The following is a 22,808-nucleotide window of genomic DNA, read 5'->3' as shown; positions in this document are numbered from 1 at the left end:
AAATCTCTAAAGAAAATTAAGATAATTTTATATCACTATAGGCTGAATAATATAAATAGCAAACAATTTAACATAAGCTCAGAATTAATCTCATAAAAAAAACCCTAACCCAATCAGACTATTGATTGCTTTCTCCATGGTGACCAGATGTTGTTACTTTGTATTGAGACCTGCTGAATATCATGTTTTACAGTAACTATATTCTGGCTTCAGTCAAAAACATGGTCTCCTCATGTTCAAAGGTTTAGTGTTTACATGTGCAAATTTACCGACCAGCATCAGCCATCAAGGAATTTTAAGAAAACATACAATAGAAAAAAATATGATCCCTTCCTCATAAAAAAAAAATCTGCCTACTTAATATTAGAATATTCTAAGCATTTCAGACTTTAAATCATTGAAAAACAATTTACAAAGACACTCAGTCTGAATAATAAAGATACGGCATGAGTTCTCCAATTGTAGTAATTCCACCTTTAATGTATATCTATTAGGTGTAAACACCTCCCCCCCCCCCATCGGATGTAAAATTCCTGACTTACAGTACTAAAGTACGGCTTTATTAATTTTTTTCACTGAATTCAGATGCAACTATGCTCTTGACAACTTCAATAGATATACATAAAATTTGATCAAATGTACATGCATTTGAATTTTAAGATTTTCTATTATCAAAATATTGTAAGAGGAAAGGGATCCTAAATGTTAACACTTATTTCATTACATAAATTAAAGCTCTCTAATGAAATGATGACATCAGATGTCCTAAATTGCCTTTTACCTTTCCAGACAAGAATAGCATACTAGTATCAGCATCATATAAGGGAATCAGTGTTCTGCAAGTAAAATATTCATAATGTCAATGCGAAAGAAATAGAGAAAATTAATATTTCATTGAATTACTTACTGTGTGAAATCACTGTATATTGTATGTAACAATACAGACCCTGTAGATGAATCGATGCCCTGTGTTGACACTGAGGAAGTAAAATTTCTACAGTCCCATAATTTGACTTCCCTTTCTCTTGACTACAAAACAATATAATCATAGAATTACAAGTACATGTACAGATGCTTCTATATATGGAACAAAGATTTTTTGTTTTAAAATACATTCATTTTATATGCCCTTAATATAAAAGTATAATGTATAGTTTTCAATACTTCGTCTTACCAGTCATGCTAGTTATTGTTGATCATTTAGGGATACTAATTTCACAAATTTCAAGACAGGCATTTTAAATTTACAAATGTTTTAACTTTTAAAATCACATTTAAATCTTAGTAGCTTGATATGCACCTGTTCTGCATAACAATTTAGCAACCAAACGAAGGCCATTGCCACCATGTTGGAATCTTCAAAAGTAGTAATACTGCTTGATGAATATAATATGTGTCAAGTTACAGTAAATGACCATTATAGGATTAATTATGGTAAATTTGACCTTGACAAATGACCTTGATAACACAGGCTATGACCTTTCAGTTTACCATGAGTTTCTATTTTGTAAGTTCAAAAGTTATTATGGAAATATGCCATAAATAAAATAATTTTGTTGGAATATTCCCTAACAAGAGGCCCATGGGCCACATCCCTAAATCCCCCTTGGCCCTGGAATTTTAAAATATCTTTACCTGCTTTAATCCCATGGCAAATGTTGACCCTATATTATGACTCCAACCTAGCCCCATGGGGTTGTGACTTAACTGAATTTGAATCTACACAACATGGGAATGCCTCAATATCAATATGACTAACATGGTTTTGCTGTTCTGAAAAAGATGGGTTTTTTTAAATTCATGTATTATGTAAATTTGATCCCTGATTTTAGCCCCAATCTCACCTAAATTCAGAATGTTTGCATATTGATATGATTTAATGCTATTCTTGAAAACATTTTTGTTTTTCATGACACTGTTGCTCTTGAGAAAAACATTTTAAAAGTGTTTCCCTGTATACTCCCATAAAAACCTTTGTTCCTTTATGGTATCACCACCCTATCCACAGGGCTTGCATATTTAAAATATGACTAATCATGGCCCTGTTGTTCCCATGTAAAATTTTGATCCCCTATTGTGGCCCCACCCTACCCCAGGGGACCATGATTTCAACAATATTTCATCTCCACTCCTTAAGGAAGCTTTCACATAAATTTTGTCTTTTTTGATCCATTGGTTTTTGAGAAGATTTCTTTAAAAATGCCACCATATTTTAGAATGCTATATTCATTAGTGCCCTATATAATTGGTTAGATTACCTCCAAAATGCTCTATAAAATGAAAATAGAAATCATGGCCCTGCTGTTCTTGACAAGAAGATTTTACGTTCCTATATATTCCCATGTAAAACTTTAATCTTCTATGATACCCCACATTACCCCTGTTGGACATGATTTGGACAAGCTTGAATCTCTATTATGTCAGGAAGATTCTAAATAAGTTTCATCTTTTCTTTCTTTAAGTGGTCTTGTTGAGAAGAAGATCTTTAAGATCATTTTCTGTTTTTGCCTTTTCATAATTATCTCCCCTTGGAAGAGGAGATGGCTCTTCATTTGAACAAATTTGAATCCCCCTCACCCAAGGATACTCTGCACCAAGTTTGGTTGAAATTAAACAGACATCCAGAAAGAGAATCTAAACCAATTAAACCTGGGCCGAGATACTTAAGTACATTCTAACACTGTTTATTAATCCAGGCCCTGATCTTTGATCTTGGAATCTCTGAAGCATAAATAGGGTGATAATGTGAAATATTACTGCCAGAGAGACAAATGTTGATAAAAATCAAACTTTGATCAGAAGTTATGTATTGAATTCATTGCTTTGACATGAAACTTACTCTGCTAAAGCCAGTTGTATAAATCATGTCCTTATCACCCATCCACAGAGCCCTGGAATCACGTATGTTATCATGCCCCTGAGTTTCCTGCAACAGAATTTTTTTCCGAGATGAGACAACATATAATGAGAAAGACTACATGATTCAAAATAAATCCCTGCTGAATTTAACAGTAAATCACATAACATGCATTCTGATACAATCAATAAATCTTTATAAAACAGGAAAACAGTTATTAAAAACTACCATTCTGAAGATTGTGTACACCAAAAATCCACTCAGACCAGTAGCAAGTTTCATTGTTTGACAGATAAATTAATACAAATTTCTGACATGCTAGAATAAGATTTCAGAACTTCTGGGAGAAAGGTACATGTATGTGTAATGTGTATGCTGTTTCTCAATTTATTTCTTATGAATAAGATTTCACAGTTTGAAATTCTTTTGAGAAAAACTAGCCTCCTTATGGGGTTTTGATTACCACTATGTGGTAGGAGGGTTGTCGCTTGGTATTTCTATATTCAGTTTGTGGATGACTTCAATTTGTTAGTGTGTCGATACCATGAAAACAATGAAAATTAAACCAATGTGAAAATAAGCAATTAAATTTTTTTTTCAGATGATATATATACCTGTACAATAGATCCAGCCCTTGGGTCAAAGATTCTTAGGCGTTTATCTTTACAGGACGTCACGAATACTTGTCCATTACATCGCCAACTGATACTCTGTATCTGGTCCTTGTGATCAGAGATTGCTGTTCACGTATAAATACATTTCAATGTCTGTAAATTCAATCATGCAAAGATGCTCTATTGTCAAAAACTGTCTATTTGCTTAAATTTTTACAATCATTACAAGGATAAGATACAAAGGATAAGATACATACATTTTTCTTTCTGAGTGACTATGTCATACAGAGAAACACAGTCGTGACATGTGAATGCCAACACCCCCTCAGCCATAGGGTTCCATGTCACGTTTTCTATTTTACGATTCTGTTTAGGAACAATCATCACTGGGTTCAAGTTAGACAACTCACTGAGACAGTCTTCCTCTGGTAGTAACCATACCTTTACCTGTGGAGAAAGAAAACATCAAATTAATATCAACTTTATTCTAATCTTAATATTTCTCTATGCATGTCATTGATTTTTTCATGTAGTCTAATATATGTATTGTGACAACCTAATTCAAATTAGATGCTCTGATCACATAGTTCACAAAATCCTAGCGAGTGGATCAAAGGATCTAATTATGATTAGAGTGTGTGTTACTAAGAGTACACGCAGTTTCTCTCTAGAGTTAATACTACGTACTCTATAAATAATTTCAGAGCTGAAATGTTTCAGTTTTGTTGATGTAATCAATGTTAATTCTAAACATGACAAAAATGCTTAATATAAGAGTACTACTGAAGCACAGCCAGTCTACTTTTATATGTAGTATATCTGTTCTATTAATAACTCACAGAACAAGCTGAAGCACAGCCAGTCTACTGTTATATGTAGTATATCTGTTATATTAATAACTCACTGAATTGTCTGCTGATCCTGTGGCCAACAGATAATCATCAAATGGAGAAAATTCAAAGTCTGTCACAAAATCTGGAAAAATCATACATCACTTACTCAATTTCACTTTGTATAATTTAATAAGGAGATCATAAAACTGAAAATATCATCTCATTTTTAAAATCTCAATTAGAATCATGCCAAGAAACCCCAACAACAACAAACATGTTTTAGTTATCAATGGTTGCAGTATTACAAAAATGCTATACCTCTAAAGCTTGAAAATTATTTACACTATCTTGCACATGTTTTTAGGCCCATGATACATTTTACAACAAAAACACTGCTATAATTTTAAATTATCTATTCAGACCAAACCTTCAAATATTGTAAACGAATGCATGTACATGCAATTTTCTTTAAATACTCTTACAAAAATTGCATTTCTAAATTTCAGTTGACATGCTTTAGAATAACTTTCATGCATACACAATTGAATTCCCCTCTATAAAACAAGAGTATCAGAAATGGTACATACTACGCCCATCCCACGCTTATGTAGGGTTTTTTTTTCTTTCATCCATGAGTTTTAGAATTTCTCTCAAAATGTTACCGTAGTATGTAGCCATCATCAAGCTTTGCTCTTGACTTTCTTTTGCAATGGATAAATAGAAGATCCTAGCTTAAAATACTACACAGGAGGTAAATAGACAAACCAGGAGCCCTGCATAAAATATTTCCTCAAAATTGACTAAGTTTAACAACCTGTAGTTTGTTCAATATACCAAAGAAAATTTTTAAAAGAATTGTTGGGAATCAAAATTAATTTTAAATACGTAACTATGGAATGTAATTATGATTTTTTTTTTCGTGGAGGATGTAAATTCGTGGGTGAGGGGTACCCACGAATTCCACGAAAATTGAGCCACCACAAATTCTAATGATTCCACAGTACCCTCCAGATATCATTAAATTTCTAATAGAGGAACAAACCTACTGCATCATGATCTAGACTGATCCATAAAGAATCCACACATCAAGTTTCAATTTGATTTGTGACAGAGAAATGAAAATAGAAACAGAAAATCCTGAATGGACTGACGGACATCTCTGTAACACAATACATCCCGTCTAAAGACAGGTATATAAAAAATTGATAAGAAGAAAAGGTAAGACTTTTATTTTCTATCTTATCTGTTTCAGCACTATGCATTCATGCAGTAAGTTAACTGACCACCATGAGCTGGCAACAATGGCAAACCATTCACAAGCCTTCCTGTGCTACTTACAGGCAACACGCCAAGGTTACCTCCCCCTGAAAATAAAAGGAAAAAGTATACTTCACTGAAAAAACAACAAACAAATAAATCATTCCATTATCACAATACAACAAGGAAATGTGTCTTCTGCATGCGCTTCTTTGTAATATATTAACCCAGACAGATGGTTAGTCAGACAGACAGACAGATAGATGGACAGATGGGCAGACAGACAGACAGATAGATGGGCAGACAGACAGCTAGACAGACAGAAGGATAATCATACAGACAGATGGGCAATCAAACAAACAGAAAGACAAATTAAGTAATCCCTGTGATTCTGCAGTATGTCATTTAACACACACAAACTTTATCATTTCATCTAAACGTACGCACTTTAAATTCATATTAAGTAAATTGGTGCATTTTTATGCAGCCACTATTCAAGTTTGTTGTTATTTCAGAAATATAAACACTTACCTGATGAATCAACATTGAATGCCATATAAATACATCCAGCTTTAATATGGTTTCCACAGCATTGCATCAAGTTTCCTGCTGAAATATCTCCAATCCATTCCTGGACAAATTAAAGTACAGGTCTCTATTATCTAACAAATTTGGGGAGATGTGATTATTGTAGAATTTGAAATATGCAAAGAGATTATTTTTGGTGTTTAAAACTTTTAATTACAATCATCACAACAAAGAAATCTTTCATGGGGATAATTATATGACTTTACCATATTTTAGTGGAGCTCATATGCATTGATATTAAAATAAACTCATACTAATTTCAATTGATTTATTTTGACTTTATACATAAAGCATGAACATATGATATTGTCAAAAGAATTTATCAGAATATTGATTCATAATTAACGGAATATTGATCCATAACGTCAAAGAAGCAATGGATCTCCTGTTGTAACATCTGTATTTAACGAATGAACTTTCTAATGGTAAAGTCAAGCACATGAAGTGTATCAGGGATTAGATGTGCTGTTAATTAGTGGGAGGTGTTTAACACCCTAAATCGTCGCCCCATCCCAAATCGTCGCTGGCGACGATTTAGGATGACATTTCACCCCGAATCATCGCCCGTTAGTGAGAGGTCCTGGTGGGAATCCCACCCAGTCTGATGTACACTAATCCCTTTCTGTTACAGAAGGAAATGAATTTGTAACTTTTAAATACCTCTTTCTTAACAACCTTTGGAGCTGCATTTTTATACTTCGTAGTCTTAAACCGCCAGGCCATGCTGCTTATTGATGTAAAGAATGTCTAAAACGAATAAAAGAATGAACGTTCACTAAAATTTATGTGAATGCACTACAATACTGACTGAAGAGAATATAATACTATAGTTTACAAACTAAAATTGTGACACTGTGATAATAATCTGTTTGATTTGTTGAATCTAAAGAAAAATTCAAATCACAACTGTACTTACTTTAAAGATGCTCAGTCAATCCACTTAATGGTTTCAAGATTACAAGTAACATGCCTCAATACTTGAGGAAATTCGAGAAAGTGGGCGGTTACTAGTACTCGACGTTTTATTTGCATTTCGCATGCATACAAAATTGCACACAGAAGTTTACCTGTTTAAAAATTTAAAGTTGTAATGTCTGGATTGTTCATATCATTTTCTAACATATATGTGTTTCATTAAAATCCAAAAATAAGATCTTATCCTTTCTTCTGCTATACCACAACTTTTGTTTCCTCAATTTTTCTATTTCCGCGATTAGTCTGGGTTTGAATTTTATTGTACCTTTCGAGAACTGAATGGGATTATGTGGATTTGATAATCAGCATCCGTCTTTTGCAAATGATATGATATCTTTTCAAAATATGTCATGAAATATTAAGATAATCAATCAAATGAAAAGTAATTCGTCTATTTGTGTTTTTAATGAGTTAAATATAAAGTTTGCATCTTGTCGGAAGTGAAATAATTTATCCTTTCGATGTGACATTGACACAGCATGGCGACCCTCAGACGAGCATGTAGCCGGTGGCCTTTGAGAAAATTAAGTTTGACGGAGAATAATGGATTAGTTCTCAACATTTCTACCGGGAATACGTGTGCTGTTTCAGTTTGTGCTGTTTCATCTTTCTCTCGATTGCATCGGCCACTAGATAAGTCTAAAGGCAAGAATCTAGCGTTAGATGAGCACAGTGACAGTGGTGAAATTATTACGTCATTGTTATGTACACATTATACTAAAACAGTTTGAAGGTGTTACTGAATTTTATAGATCTAGCATATATTTTTTTCAGTCAAGGGATGGTTATATGAATTTTATTAACAAGAATTTAGGTTAATAAATATTTACGTAATCACAACAAAGGGTCTATCTAACACAATTCACGTGTTTTTAAGTCACTTATTAAGTGTCAAAGTGTTCGTCTCTTTATATATTTCATTAATTCTTAAGCCACACCAAAATTTTTTGTTTCAGTGATTTCTTGCATTCTTAAATCATGTAAAAACATTCTGAATTGTAAAATTGCACCAACCAGTGTTGAAAACTTGCTGTAAAATTAGCTAGACACACAGGGCTGCTTGCTTGTAAAAATTGTCAGCCGTGCCGAAGACCTACTAGCCCTGAGAAAATAACTGCAATTTTTAAAATTACTTTTATTACTATCTTCAAAGAAAATGAATAAACGACTAGGACTCAGTTTCCATAATTTCGATTCTGATCATACATAATTTTCATAAAATTTACGAAGTCTGCCCCATGGCATGTTACAATAAGTAGATATGACAAAGCTAAATTTTGATTAGCAGAAATTTTAATAACATGTCTGGTTTAAGTGGTTAGGTGTTTATGCAAAGAAATTTGTTCCCCCACAGCAAAATTTGCATCTTGAGGGGTTGCAATCTTTTTTCAAACACTGACCAACATTATTATATTATATATATATTTTTTGAAACTACTGGGCCAGAGGATTTGTCCGCCATAATTTTCTTCAGGTTGATAAAAAGTGACAATCCATTTTATTGTACAGACTAGGGAAATTAAAATGTGCAGTATATTAAACTCAGACCTCAAAAACATTTGTACAATGGTATGATGTGCAAGATCACAGGTATCTGAATTTTAATCAACAAATAGATATGAATAGAAAAAGATAGATACAGAGAAATACATAGAGGGTTTTTATATTTATTGATTGATTAAAATTCAGATACCTGTGGTATACTCCTGAAATATGGTACTGTAGCCCCATCAGGAAGAACTTGAATCCATTTTGTCAAGTAACAGGAAATTTTAAGTTGTGTAATATGATACGTGAATTATGAAAATCTTATTAACAAGTAGTTTTTTCAAATTTAGGAGAAATGATATGTATAAGAATAATTATGAATCAATCATAGAAATTCATGTAGATAAGATTACAAATTGCAATTTCCTCATTTATGGAAACCAATAATCCATGCACTCTTGTTCTTAGGTTTTTGTAATATGTTTTTACAGTGACCCAGCATGAGATTTCGTGTCTACAAAAGAAATCTTTTCACACTTCCTCTCTACAGTTCAAAGAGGATTTCTACAAAGTCCTTGGGATCCCAAAGACTGCTGATCAAAAGGAAATCAAGAAAGCATATTATAAGGTTAGAAAATATTTATGTGTAAAGTCACATGTGCTATGAATGTTATATTCAATTTTCTGGATGTCGGAGAATGGTTAAACTTCAGATTAAGCTTCAATTTGTTTAACTTCAATTGAAGAAAGTTACATGTAGGTACCTCTATATGATAGAAACACAATTTTAGCCTTGAAAGAGCTTGCTTATTAACTGTCCATTTTCAGCTGGCCAAAAAATACCATCCAGATGTAAACAAAGACAACAAAGAGGCGGCTAAGAAATTCCAGGAGGCTGCAGAAGCTTATGAGGTAAATGTAAATTTGTAGGTATTAATTTCTAGCATTGGAAGTGTAAATGAATTATAAACTTTGAAGATCAAGTGATGCTACAGTGTATGTCAGAATCATGATCAGGGTTTGTCTTTATTAAACGGACTATCAAATCCTGAGATAAAAATAGCCTGAAGGGCTAGTGACTTGTTTGAGTATACTATAGTTTATTTGCAGTTTTGAACTATTTTAATGACAAAACACCAATTCTTAATGTCAATTTGGTAAATAGCTCAGAGATGAAAGATCCATACTGCAAACAAAGCACACTGATTACAAGCAATTTCACTGTGATTACAGTGTTAAAGTAGGGAAGGACTTGGGAACCATGTGAAGTAAATGTTGATGAAATATTGATTTACACCTTTATCCATCTGAAAACGAGTCTTCGAGTCTGTGCAAAACATTTCAGAATGCATGGATTTTCATGTTATATCTAAGAGGGAAAAAATAACAGCAATTGTGGGGGCATTTAATTTTGTTTTAATATATACAAACTATTCTATTTTTTGAAATACACACTATCCAGAGAAGTGACAGTCACTCTACATGTGGGGGGAAAATGAAAATTAACTACAATTTCCTATTTTATGATTACAAGTTTACTCACCAAAATTGTTTTACTTTGGTTCCCAAATTTCTAGTCTTGTGTCTCACTCCTTAACCCTCCCCCCTTCACTAAATGATTTGGTCTAACATCTCTATAGTGATGGAGAAGTGGAGCTAATGAAATGTTCCAATTATGATTGTTTCACTATTAGTTGAATAAGAGAGTTAGTTTCAAACTCTGCAATTTAAAGAGTTACAAAAATCTTGTGGAGGAAAGTCAATATCCTGAAAATTTGTAAAGACGGTATTTTGGTATATGTATTAGGTATTAAGTGACGAGTCCAAGCGAAGACAGTATGATACCTATGGTCAGGCCGGTCCCCAGGCTGGTGGCCCAGGATTCCATGGATTTGGAGGCACTTATGGCAGTCAAGGTAGGAATGGATTTCTGTATTATAAATGTTTTCGATGTAAGGTGATTTTATAGGTGTCAATTTTTATTAGGTATAAAAAAAAGTAATTGTTTGGTTCTGATTTCCTGACCTAGTGTATTTTTCAATCCCCGCTGCTGATATTTTGAAGCTCTGAATATGATTCCAATTATAGTAATTAAATTATCTGCCTTTAATTACTCAGCCTTTGGTTACCTCCAAAAAGTTGATGACACCAGGAATTTATGATGTCAGAAAGTGTGGATGTTATCATGGTTTTGAGTAACATTTGCAGAATATCTCAGTATCATGCATGTTTTTTCATTTATCATCAAATATCCACTAGTGCTACATACTTTTTATTACCCCTCATCAGGTGCTTTGCACCTGTTGGTCAGTCGGTATGTTGGTCAGTAGATCATGTGTTGTCCACTCAATATCTTGAGAACCATTCACTTGATTGTAATAATAATGCATATGTGGGTTGGTTAAGAGTGGAAGAGGACCCCTATCGATTTTCAGGTCAAAAGGTAAAAGGCCAAGGGTCAATCCACTTTGGACATAGGAAGATACTGTCTGCTTAATATCTTGACAGACATCAAACATGGTACACTCATACATTGTGAGGAGTAGATGACCCTTATTGATTTTGAGGCCACATGGTCAAAGGTCAAGGGTTGAACTGGACATAGGAATGTACTGACTGCTCAATGTCTAGAGAACCCTCTGCTTAACAGACATCAAACTTGGTACACTGATACATCTTCAGAAGTAGATGACCCCTATTGATTTTGAGGTCACATGGTCAAGGGTCAAACTGGACATAGGAATATACTATCCATTCAATATCTTGAGAACCCTTTGCTTGACAAACATCAAACTCAGTAAACTGGTACATCATAAAGGTTCATATGGTCAAAGGTCAAGGATTAAACTGGACATAGTAATATGGTATCTCCTATATTTTAAGAATCATTTGCTTGATTGACACCAAACTTGGTACACTGGAACAGCATAAGGAGTAGGTGACCCCTATTTTTTATGTTAGGTCAATCCTCTCTGGACTTTGGAAGATATTGTCTGCTCGATATCTTGAATTGGTTTGGCACTGCTATCAATTAAATGTTACATGTGTGTAACCCTTTTCAAATTTTGTACCGGGGGGGAGGGGGGGGGGGCATATATGTTTTACAAACATTTCTTGTTAAATACTTTATCCACACACACACACACACACAAAAATCCATTTTACCTACCCTGTTTTTCAGAGGCATTTAATGGGAAGCACACATTTACTTTTTTGTTGTTGGTATTATTAGAAAATTATGAGTTTTGAAATCTATTGAGAAGATGAATCTATCAATAAATTTGTAAATATTATTGAAATGGAGTTTAGCAAATAGAATAGTAACATGTGCAGTTTTTCATAGTGATACACTGTCGCTAATGATTTGAATAATATTTAGGTTTCAGGAGCAATGTGGACCCAGAGGAATTGTTCAGAAACATTTTTGGAGATAATTTCAATTTTAGAAACTTTGCTGAAAGTGAAGATTATGAAAGTTCTCAATATGGATTTGCACAAGCTGCTGAGGTGTGTGAATTATTGTACAATCTGTGACAAGAGAGGGTTTCAAATATTTATAAATTCAAATCAATTACAAACATGTGTGTAGTGGGTTTATAAAATTTTCATCAGAATTTGATATTTGTCTTCCTACACAAGAAATGTTACCAATTACATGAATTAGTAGAACAAGGATAGCAGGAAATGAAGTATACTAACATTGTTAATTTTCTAAGGCATAAATGAATAGCTGCTGTATAAATGAAATACACTAGAACCTATGTTCTTGGGGTGTGTAGAAAATTACAATAGGGCACTAATTATTTGTACATTTTGCAGAGATTTCACATTTGATATCTTACAAAATTGCAGGTATATCTGGATTTATCATTCGAGGAAGCTGCCAGAGGCATTAACAAAAAGATGAGAATGAATGTTGTTGACGAGTGTCCAAAATGTATGGGCAGGAGGGCAGAGCCAGGAACTTCTGCTGAAACCTGTCCCCAATGCAATGGATCTGGACTGGTAAAGTGTTCACAATTCTTAATGTTGGGAAGAAATGTGTTTTGTTGATGGGGTAAAATTTGTTGATGTGCAAAACATTTTCTGTCTTTAAATCTTTTGGTTAATTTTTACTTTTTTCTCACTTCAACAATCCTCACTCTTCGTTCTTAGACTTTATTACCTGTGCTATCATATTTATTCTTAAATGTACAACTTATTTTTAAATCAATGCATCTTTTAAAAGAATGAATTAAATTTCATAGGAAACCATCAATACTGGGCCCTTTGTGATGCGGTCAACTTGTAGAAAATGTCAAGGCAGAAGGAAAATTATTGCACGAAAATGTACAGAATGTAATGGAAAGGGCTCTGTTGTACTCCCTAAAAACATCAATATTCCTGTCCCAGCAGGTCAGTAGATGTGTGTCATTCTAAAAACATCAATATTCCTGTCCCAGCAGGTCAGTGTCATTGTGATTGTCAGTCAATTTACAAGGCTTGGATAAAAGTGTCTTCATCTGTCATTTTGAGAGAATGTCAAATATGTGTACAAGAGTGAACTTTTTTGTTTTTTGGCTGAAAGATTCTAAATGTAATAAAGAAGATTCTCCTTGTGTGAATATGCAAATGTTGCCACATAAAGTAGAAATTTCAAACCAAAGCCCCTCCCCAGGATTTGACTGTACAATGTCTACAATACTGGAAAAAGAAATTTAAATGTACAGAACATGAAAACTACAAATGAAGCATCCTCATGTTGTGTACATTCAGGCATATCCAGTCATTTCCATTAACTTTCATAAGACCACTGTAAGGTTCAAAGAGCACATGCATTGTATGTGTAATAATTTTTCTGTTTTCCATTTCTATATCTGCATGAAAGACTTTCATCTAGTCTCAACAATTCTAAATTTGTTGACTAGACCGAAGTACTAATACTAGAATTTATGTAGGAAAATGTACCATTGAACATGTATGAAGTTTGTATACCTTTGAATGTATTTGTACATTTCAATAGGTGTGGAGCATGGGCAGACACTGAGACTGAAGGTGGGAAAACAGGAATTATTTGTCACATTACAGGTACGTAAAGAAAACATGCTGCTTTTTTAAAGTGTAGTAAGAAGGTAAATTTAAAATGTATGTTTTAATCACTTTTAGGAGACACATGCAAAACACATATAATTGTTTAAAATGCGATTATTAGAGCATGTTGGTGGGTTTTTTCCTGTCAATATTGCACATGCTCATAAAATGTTTTGAGTATTGATCACTTCATTTAAGCTTGTGAAATACCCAAATCTTCTCAGGACTTTGTACAAACTGCACAAGAATTGGGCATTTTCCATAAAACATATGTATTTGATTTTGTTGCCAAGCTTCATTAGAAGTCAAATAAACTTGGGGGGGGGGGAAGAGATCGTTTGATGGCCCATGACATAGTTGTTATATAATATTTTAGGTTGCAAAAAGTAATTTATTCCGACGAGAGGGAGCGGATGTACATTCAGAAGTCTCCATCAGTCTTTCACAAGCTGTTTTAGGAGGAACTTTACGGATAGCAGGCGTGTACGAGGAATTACACCTCAAGGTAACCAGCACCAAAAATTATCTTCAGTCTTGTGCTTCAGAGGCTCTTCATTCTCTTTGAAACTTGTACAATATTCATGCATATACAATGTAGGTATCTTGTGGTTTCTTTCTTTCTGCTCTTCAGAACACAGAGAAAGCCACTTTCTTTTATCGATATTGTGACAAGTCAAGTATATCTAGATTTCAAATGTCCGTTTAAAAAACTACCTCTGCTGCATTTCCAAATACTGTTTTAGATTCATTAGAACAAGGACACCTTCTTATTATACCCCCCGAACGAAGTTCTGGGGGGTATATAGGAATCACTCTGTCTGTCTGTCCGTCCGTCCATCCGTCTGTCTGTCTGTGCAGATTCGTGTCTGGGCCATAACTTCTTTGTTCTTTGACTTAGGCATACCATATTTGGCACAAAGGTAGATCACCATGAGACGATGTGTCAAGTACCTTCATGACCTCTATATGACCTTGACCCTTGACCTCAAGGTCAAAATTAAAGGGTTTTTTTTTACAATGGATTCGTGTCCGGGCCATAACTTCTTTGTTCTTTGACATAGGCATACCATATTTGACACATGAGTGTATCACCATGAGACGATGTGTCATGTACCTTCATGACCTCCATATGACCTTGACCTCAAGGTCAAAAGTAAAGGTTTTTACAATGGATTCGTGTCCGGGCCATAACTTCTTTGTTCTTTGACATAGGCATACCATATTTGACACATGAGTGTATCACCATGAGACGATGTGTCATGTACCTTCATGACCTCCATATGACCTTGACCTCAAGGTCAAAAGTAAAGGTTTTTACAATGGATTCGTGTCCGGGCCATAACTTCTTTGTTCTTTGACATAGGCATACCATATTTGACACATGAGTGTATCACCATGAGACGATGTGTCAAGTACCTTCATGACCTCTATATGACCTTGATCCTTGACCTCAAGGTCAAAATTAAAGGTTTTTTTTTTTTACAATGGATTCGTGTCCGGGCCATAACTTCTTTGTTCTTTGACATAGGCATGCCATATTTGACACATGAGTGTATCACCATGAGACGATGTGTCATGTACATTCATGACCTCTTTATGACCTTGACCTTTAATCTCAAGGTCAAAATTATAGGTTTATGCCATGGATTTGTGTTCGGACTATATCTTCCATTTTCTTCTACAAATGCATACCATATTTTTACACTCAGGAAAGAGGTAATTTATACCTATTAACAACACCCTTTGGGAGATTGGGGTAAACGGGGGGTATTCTTAGTGAGCATTGCTCACAGTGCATCTTGTTTGGAGTTTGGTAAAATGAAAATTTATTCTTTTTACAAAAAAAAATTTTATCTTGGAGATTTGATCAAGTAGACTGATTCATTTAACTGCTAAGACCATACAAATAGTATTAATAAAAGATCAGAAATTGTGATTCATGTATATTGAATTTCAGATTCCATCTGGCACACAGTCCCATGATCGGATACGTGTTCCTGGAAAAGGGATCACCAGGGTCAATAGTTATGGTTATGGTGACCATTATGTGCATTTTAAAATTAAAATTCCAAGGTAAGAATGGCTAAAAGCAAAATTTGAATATACACTTGAATTACATGTACATTAGAATGGAAGTTGTTTTGTAAATGCACTGTACATCAAATGTTTAGGTCTTTGACACCAGAACAGAGGGCCCTAATTACCACATATGCTGAGCTGGACAAAGATGTTAATGGATCAGTGGAGGGAATTGTGAACACTGATAAAGGTACAGCTTCACTATCACAGAGATGTAGTCACTAGCAGTATCATTACAGAGGTGTGGATAGTACATGTAACTGGGAAGATATCAACTGCAATCTGTTTTTGTCCATTATTTAAATTCATAAATTCCATGGCCCCTGTCTTCTTAGGGGCTTAGTAGTGGGGCCAAAACCTCAGAAAATCATCTTTACTCAGGGCATATATTATACATGTCAAACAGTGCATAGTCAATATGAGCAAAGGTGCTCCTATCAAAGTTTTGAAATTCATGACCTCATGGATCATAGATTGTAGTGTCTGGATGGGGTCCTATGGCTCATATGTAGTAAATGTGCATTATTTCTTTAAAAATCTTCTTAACTCCTGTAGATAAAACAACCTACTGAATACTATAGGAGTAGTGAGGAGAGAAGCCTCTATCAAATTCATGCAATTTATGGCCTAGAGTCGGGGGGGTTCTGGTGCTATAGTGGGGCTTTATAATTTTTATTGTGAAAATGTGTTATTTCTTTAAAAATCTTTAATCATGGACATCAAACTAAAAACATTTAATGACTAAAGAAGCTTCTACCACAATTTTGAAATTTGTGGTCCAGGGGTTCTGATGCTAGGGTGGGCTTTAATGTATAAGAATCTTTTTCTTGTTGCCTGGACATCAAACAGCCAAACTGGGTACTAATTATACAAGGAGAGAGAGCAGCCTCTACCAAAATTGTTGAAATCATGACCCCTGGGTAGGGTTTTAGTCAGGGTGTGGCTCAATGATTTATATAGTAAGTTTTATAATGGACAAACTTTTGAAGCTTAAAGGTTGCTTAGGGCACAACAGTTTATTTTAACCCAAACTATGATCATTTGGCCAAGATCATGGGTGCAGTTTGTCAAATTCAGATGAAAACATCCTTAATCCTTATGAAGGGTATATTCAAGTTTGTACGCCACAACTCCTCGTAAGTTCAGAGTTAGACCACAGAGAAGTTAGTTTTCCAGATAGGAAATATTTTGAAAAATATTTTCAAGCACCACAGGGGTACAATATGTCAAATTAGATGCAAGCATCTTCATTTAGTGCAGATTTTGTTTAGTTTGTACTTCCCATGATTTGGGGAGTGGGACTTCAAGAGAGGTTGAAAGATTTAGGATTTTTTGAAGAACTAGGAGACTTTATTGAAATTGACATGTCAGCATTCTTGAGTTTAAATGAAATTATGTAAACGTTAAGTTTCTTCACACCATGACCCCAGCCCAGGGCTGAGATGAAGCCACAAAAGGGTTTTTAAGTTATTCATTTAATGTTTGACATAGGAAAGTGTAGTAGGTGAGTTGAGTGATGTGGCCCATGAACAGCTTGTTATTTCATGTCATATTCTATATTTTTCTGTGTCATAACATACATTTCATTGAAATTCTCTAAAAAAAAAATCAAATTGTTAATATTTATAAACTTTCAAAGTTCTCAATTTTTCCCTTAACACCTACCATGAAAAATTAGAATGTCGAATAAATGAAATATAAAAATTGAGGTAATAAAGGGAATGTATATCACAACCCTAGTGGAATTTTCATCATCTTATAAGCAGAAATTTCTATAAGTCCATAAAGGATTCCAGTCTTACTTGCTACAAAACTTTGGGTGCCTGTTTAGTTGACCTCTGAAATGAAACATGAACTCTATTTCAGAGGGACAGTCTCAAAATTCTGAAAGACCAACTAGAGGCACTGTTAGTAATGATGATGAGGAGGATGAAGGAATTCTGACTAAAATAAAGAGGAAAATATTTGGATGATGAAGATGCTAACTAGGATTTTAACTTGTTTACATTAATATGAAGGTCAGTCTAAATTCCTATGTTTGATACATGTATTGTGATGTACAGTCTCCCTGCTGCTGTGTATTTTGAATCTGAATATCTTAATGATATACTCTGAAAACACATTTCAGCTTGAAGTTTAAACAAGATGTGTTTGAAACACAAATGCCCCCGATAATGGTCAATTCCAAAGATGGCCAAGATCACAAGGACAAATATCTTGGTACCAGTAGAAAGATCTTGTCACAAGAAATGCTCATGTGCAATATGAAAGCTCTAATATTTACCATTTAGAAGTTATGACAACGTCAAATTTATTAAAAGTAGGTCAAATGTCAAGGTCAAAAGGTTTAGTACCCACTGAAAGATCTTTTCACAAGGAATACTCATGTGAAATATCAAAACTCTAGCACTTACTGTTCAGAAGTTATTAACAAGGTTAAAGTTTTCAAAAAGTAGGTCAAACTCCAAGGTCAGGGTAAAAAATGTTGGTAACCACGGAAAGGTCTTATCACAAGGAATACTCAAGTGAAATATCAAAGCTCTAGCATTTACTTTTCAAAAGTTATTAGCAAGGTTAAAGTTTCAGACAGGACTAAAACAATATGCCCCCCGATCTTCGATCTCAGGGGCATAAAAACAAACTGTAGTATGGTAATTTCTAACCAAGTATCTACAGTTCTGATGGATTCAATCTTTCTCAATATATAAATTGTGGTAATAATGAATATTGAATTTCCAGCCACATACCAGCTGGCTGAGAAAATTTATATTACCACAAAAATGGGTTAATTCAAAGTCTATAGATTTGTGGTAATTGAAAACTCAACAGAGAATTGCTTTCTCATTTTTGCAGGACCTCAGGCTGTAGATAATACTATGGTAAAGAAGATCCTGGAAGCTTTAAAAGAAAACACACCAACAGAGAAGAATATCCTGGAAGCTGCACAAGAAAACAAATCTTCCACATCATCAGCTACAGAGGAGGAGCAGGATGAAGGCAAGAAAGGTCCATCACAGTCATTTACTGACAGACAGGCAAACAAGGGCAAAAAGAGCTCTTCTGTTTCATAAGTGGATATTTATGTATTTCCAAATGTTGTGCGATAAGGCCAAGAAATGTTATGCATTTGTGTATTCCTCCTTGTCTATGCCACTCACCATTGAAATCCTTGTAAACATAATTTTGGTTGAGTTTTTTTCTTCTTCAATGTTAGACTTTCAGAAGAACATTTCAATGCTGAATGATTGCTTTGATGACATCATGAGTTAAACATGTAATATGTACCATGAGTAATACTGTATATATATATGTATATATTCTATTCAATTACAAGTACAGATATGTTTACTTTTATTAAGGTTTCAAATGGCCTCAGATATGAGCAAAGCATGCTGTTTAACTTTTTCAAATCATTCCGTGAATGAGGAATTCCTGCTTCCAGTGTCATTTTACAGTCAGCATAAATGTACTTGCCATTTTACAGAACTGGTATACATGCATGCGTGATTTAATTACACTTACTGAAACATTTCTTTGTAAATACAGTCATTTTTACACAGAGAAGATACACATTGCACAGTATATTTTGCTCTGGGGAAGGGATTGTGTATATTTCTTAACGTCTCATTATTGACAGCTTGTAGAGATGTACAACTTATCCAGATGGTGTATTGTTCAAAATGTTGAGTACTAAGATTTTTTTTCGGGTATGTACCAAGCATGTCTGATTTAGACAGGTTTCTCTGTGCTTATATGTGATCTGTGATAGCTTAGAACCAGAAAATAATTGTGATTCTTGAAAACCTGGTAATCAAGCCACTTTTGCCAAGATTGTATTTTAACCAGTTTGTGTACATATGCTTGCTTCAATGGAGATTCAGTTAAGCACAGAAAGTTCACCCCATTTTAAATCCTCTGTACTAGGATTTGGTCTTTCTGGGAGAAGGTGTGGATGTGTGTTTGTGTGACATTTCGGCCTAGATATGGTGGTTAAAGTAACTCTATCCATATGTGATGTCATACTTTTTGCAAAATCTTTAGTTTATTAAATTTTATGCAGGATAAAATGTTTTGTAGGATTTTTTTTTCATTGGGTACAATAAAAAATCTAGTGAACTACTTGATACTGGTAATCATGTATATTAAAAAGTGTTGTCGAGGGCAATAACTCGTGCTGGTATTTTCTTTATTTTATGTCAATGATTTCCCTGATATTATCCACAATTATTTTATATATATATTTAAAAAGTAGCAGTATTTTTGAACCCTTAATATGAAAATTTTGACATTTTAACTAGTTGTTACATACTTTTTATTATACTGTTAAATGAAAATGTGCGTATTTCTTATGTTAATACAATGTACTTCTATTTGTGTAGGTCTGACATCTTTAAAAAGGTGACAACATAACCTTTTTTTTTTGCTTGTTGGTTTAATCAAACTACATGTATATTAAATCTAATTTGAAACAAGAAGAAAGTCACTTGAGGGTGGAGCTACCTTAAAAGTACATGTATGTACAATCATGAACAGAATCTGTTTTTTGATGTACACCCATTATCAATTCATATGGTATTTGTTGATTTTGTTAATGAAATAAAACATAAACTGCAGTGTGTGAATTCTAATTTAGTGTCCAGTCCTTACCTTGTCTGGATATTGTAATTGTCCCATTTTGCTTTTACATGTAGTTCTGAAAAACCTACATGACCTCTCGACTTCATGGATCAATGTTTGGCTTTGGGATGGTGTGTTGCATGCAACCATCAAATACTATATAGGACCACATTCTGCCCTATTTTAGGTAATTTGAAAGTACCACCAGCACTGCAGGGTATATTCCCTTGCAATGAGTGTCTACATGTGTTTTCCGAGGTCCCTTTGACCCCAAACGCAATAGGCAATTGGGGCTCTTGCTCTCTTGATAACAATGCTACATGTGTAATTTCAAATTAATTGAGTAACAAATGTGGTTTGTAGAGTGTCTACAAGCTTTTTCTATTAAGTCCCAAGTGATCTTGAACTTTGACCTTTTCTTTCTCGATAACAAAGCTACCTGAGAAGAAACAAAATAAGTGGCCTGTAGAGAGTGTACAATGTCTCCTTTTGACCCCAAAATCAATAGGGTTCTTCCTCTCTTTAATAAAAAAATAGACCCAAGAACAGAACATAGTGACAGCAGTACAAAGCATGCTGGAAAAAAGACATAAAAATAACCAGAAGGACTTTTAAATTGTCGCATGTATATCTTCAATATTTTTAGATCACCTGAGTTTACTCAGGTGACCTATTGCAATTGGTTGTCGTGCACCCTGCGTTAACAATTGAACATTTTTAACTTGTTAACTACTAGTCCAATTCTTTTCAAATTTGGTATGATACATCTTAGGGACAAGGGGGACATAAATTGTAAATTTCAGGACTCCAGCACCCCTGGGGCCCTAAGGATGGGACAAAAACTGCCCAAAATTGACCAATTTTAAAAGATCTTCTCAAGAACCACACTTGTAAGAAAAAGTAAATGCATAGTGATGTAGAGCAGGAAGGTCTCTACCAAAATTGTAAATTTCATGATCGCCGGGGAAGAGGTTCTGACCCCAGGGTGGGGCCAATCTTGATATATAGTGTTTATGTGTAAAACACTTAAATAACATCTTTAGTGCTATTGAGTAAATAGGTATTTAGAAAGAACAGGAGGTCCTTTACCAAAATTGTAAATTTGATGATCCCTGGGTTAGGGGTTTTGGTATCAGGGTGGGGCCAAAATGGTCAGTTATTAAATGTGTGAACAATAGACATTTTTAACTTCTTGATAACCATCATTCCAATTCTTTTCAAATTTGGTATGAAGCATCTTTGGAACAAGGATAACATAAATTGTAAATTTCAGGATTCTAGGGGGGACGGGGACAAAAACTCCCTAAATTGACAAATTTTCAAAAATCTTCTCTAGAACCACACTTGTTTATGAAAAACTAAATGTATAGTGATGTAGAGCAGGAAGTCCTCAACCAAAATTGTAAATTTCATGATCCCCAGAGTAGGGGTTCTGACCCCAGAGTGGGGCCAAACTTAGTAAATAGTATTTATGTATTTGCTGATACTGTATAAAATCTAAATGCATGCTTAGGAATAAAAGAAAAGGATGTACAAAAAAATGGTAAATTTCACAACCCAAGGTTTTAACTCTATAGGATGGGTCCAAATTAGTTGTATCTTTTGATGTTTTAATGTTAATACACCTATAATATTATTTAAAGCCTCTCATCAGTGTATGCACTTTTGAGGGCAGTGAAGTTTTAAGAACACATCTTGTTTTATACTGTTGCTGAGCAGTACAATTTAGCTTAGATATTCAGAACAGGAATTTTTTCCTACATTTCATAGCCCTTGGGAATAGTGATACTTTTTCACTAGTACTCAGGTGACTGATAAGGCCTGTGGGACTCTTGTTATAACACCTATAATGTACAAGGTCTGAAAAATGTCACGTAAAAGATGTGAGAGGAGTTGGTTACACAAAGTAGGTACCATGCTTAAAATATGACAAAGTTCAACTATATCATGTACTTGTAAATTTTTCAAAGAATGTCCGATCACTTCTAAAAAGACACATGCACGTCTTCAATGCTTCCATAACAGCTGTACAATGCCTGAAGGATGTCAAATGAATGCTGTATGAGGAGTTAATAATAAAATAGGTACCGTTTATTCAAGACATGCTTAAAAAAGTTCAACTACACGTATATTTTTAAAAAAAATGTCTGATCACTTTCAAAAAGACATGCACATCTTCAGTGTATCCATAACAACTGTACAAAGTTTGAGGGATGTCGAGTTAGTGAGAGGAGTTGACTACACAAAGTAGGTACCCTATTATGGGGAAGCCGTCCATCTTTCACCATTCTATGAGCCCTTTGCACCTTGTGCAATCCGGCCAAATAAAAACATGCTACATATAAATATCACACTAAGAGCTTTTGCTTTATGCTGATATGCAAACTTCCTATTAGAAAACGTGGTCTAGAGTGCTCACCCCTTTAACCA

General features: G+C 34.3%; 2 protein-coding genes across 5 annotated transcripts in view; one reads left to right on the top strand and one right to left on the bottom strand.

Annotated features, from left to right (window-relative positions):
• LOC125667090 (coronin-7-like) overlaps positions 1–7,380 on the bottom strand; it is an 18,644-nt gene extending 11,264 nt beyond the window's left edge. Inside the window, exons 1-10 of one of the 3 annotated variants that reach the window (XM_048900441.2) lie at positions 7,066–7,380; positions 6,810–6,896; positions 6,093–6,192; positions 5,588–5,668; positions 4,376–4,446; positions 3,729–3,918; positions 3,472–3,596; positions 2,840–2,926; positions 947–1,029; positions 782–836 (exon numbers count right to left, since the gene is read on the bottom strand). In XM_048900441.2, the coding sequence (XP_048756398.2) occupies positions 782–836; positions 947–1,029; positions 2,840–2,926; positions 3,472–3,596; positions 3,729–3,918; positions 4,376–4,446; positions 5,588–5,668; positions 6,093–6,192; positions 6,810–6,872 (855 nt within the window). In that variant the 5' untranslated portion in view covers positions 6,873–6,896; positions 7,066–7,380. Of the gene's footprint in view, positions 1–781; positions 837–946; positions 1,030–2,839; positions 2,927–3,471; positions 3,597–3,728; positions 3,919–4,375; positions 4,447–5,587; positions 5,669–6,092; positions 6,195–6,809; positions 6,897–7,065 lie in introns of those variants that run through there. The other 2 variants (XM_048900440.2, XM_056154123.1) reach the window with 2 other exon arrangements.
• Positions 7,381–7,464: 84 nt separating this feature from the next.
• Positions 7,465–20,374, top strand: LOC125667092 (protein tumorous imaginal discs, mitochondrial-like). 2 transcript variants are annotated; one of them, XM_048900443.2, is made up of 12 exons: positions 7,465–7,769; positions 9,104–9,240; positions 9,441–9,524; positions 10,420–10,528; positions 11,992–12,119; positions 12,465–12,617; positions 12,860–13,007; positions 13,615–13,679; positions 14,059–14,187; positions 15,640–15,755; positions 15,854–15,951; positions 17,628–17,777. In XM_048900443.2, the coding sequence occupies exons 1-12, from the start codon at positions 7,604–7,606 to the stop codon at positions 17,732–17,734; spliced, it is 1,440 nt and encodes a 479-aa protein (XP_048756400.1). In that variant the 5' UTR covers positions 7,465–7,603; the 3' UTR covers positions 17,735–17,777. The 2 variants fall into 2 exon arrangements, with proteins under 2 accessions (XP_048756400.1, XP_048756399.1); XM_048900442.2 differs by lacking the exon at positions 17,628–17,777 and adding an exon at positions 18,615–20,374 and having other exon boundaries at positions 7,470–7,769.
• Positions 20,375–22,808: the final 2,434 nt, after the last annotated feature.

Source organism: Ostrea edulis, chromosome 2 (assembly GCF_947568905.1).
Source record: "Ostrea edulis chromosome 2, xbOstEdul1.1, whole genome shotgun sequence".
Classification (NCBI taxonomy): Eukaryota; Metazoa; Mollusca; class Bivalvia; order Ostreida; family Ostreidae; genus Ostrea; species Ostrea edulis.
This window is presented reverse-complemented; position numbering and strand designations above follow the sequence as displayed.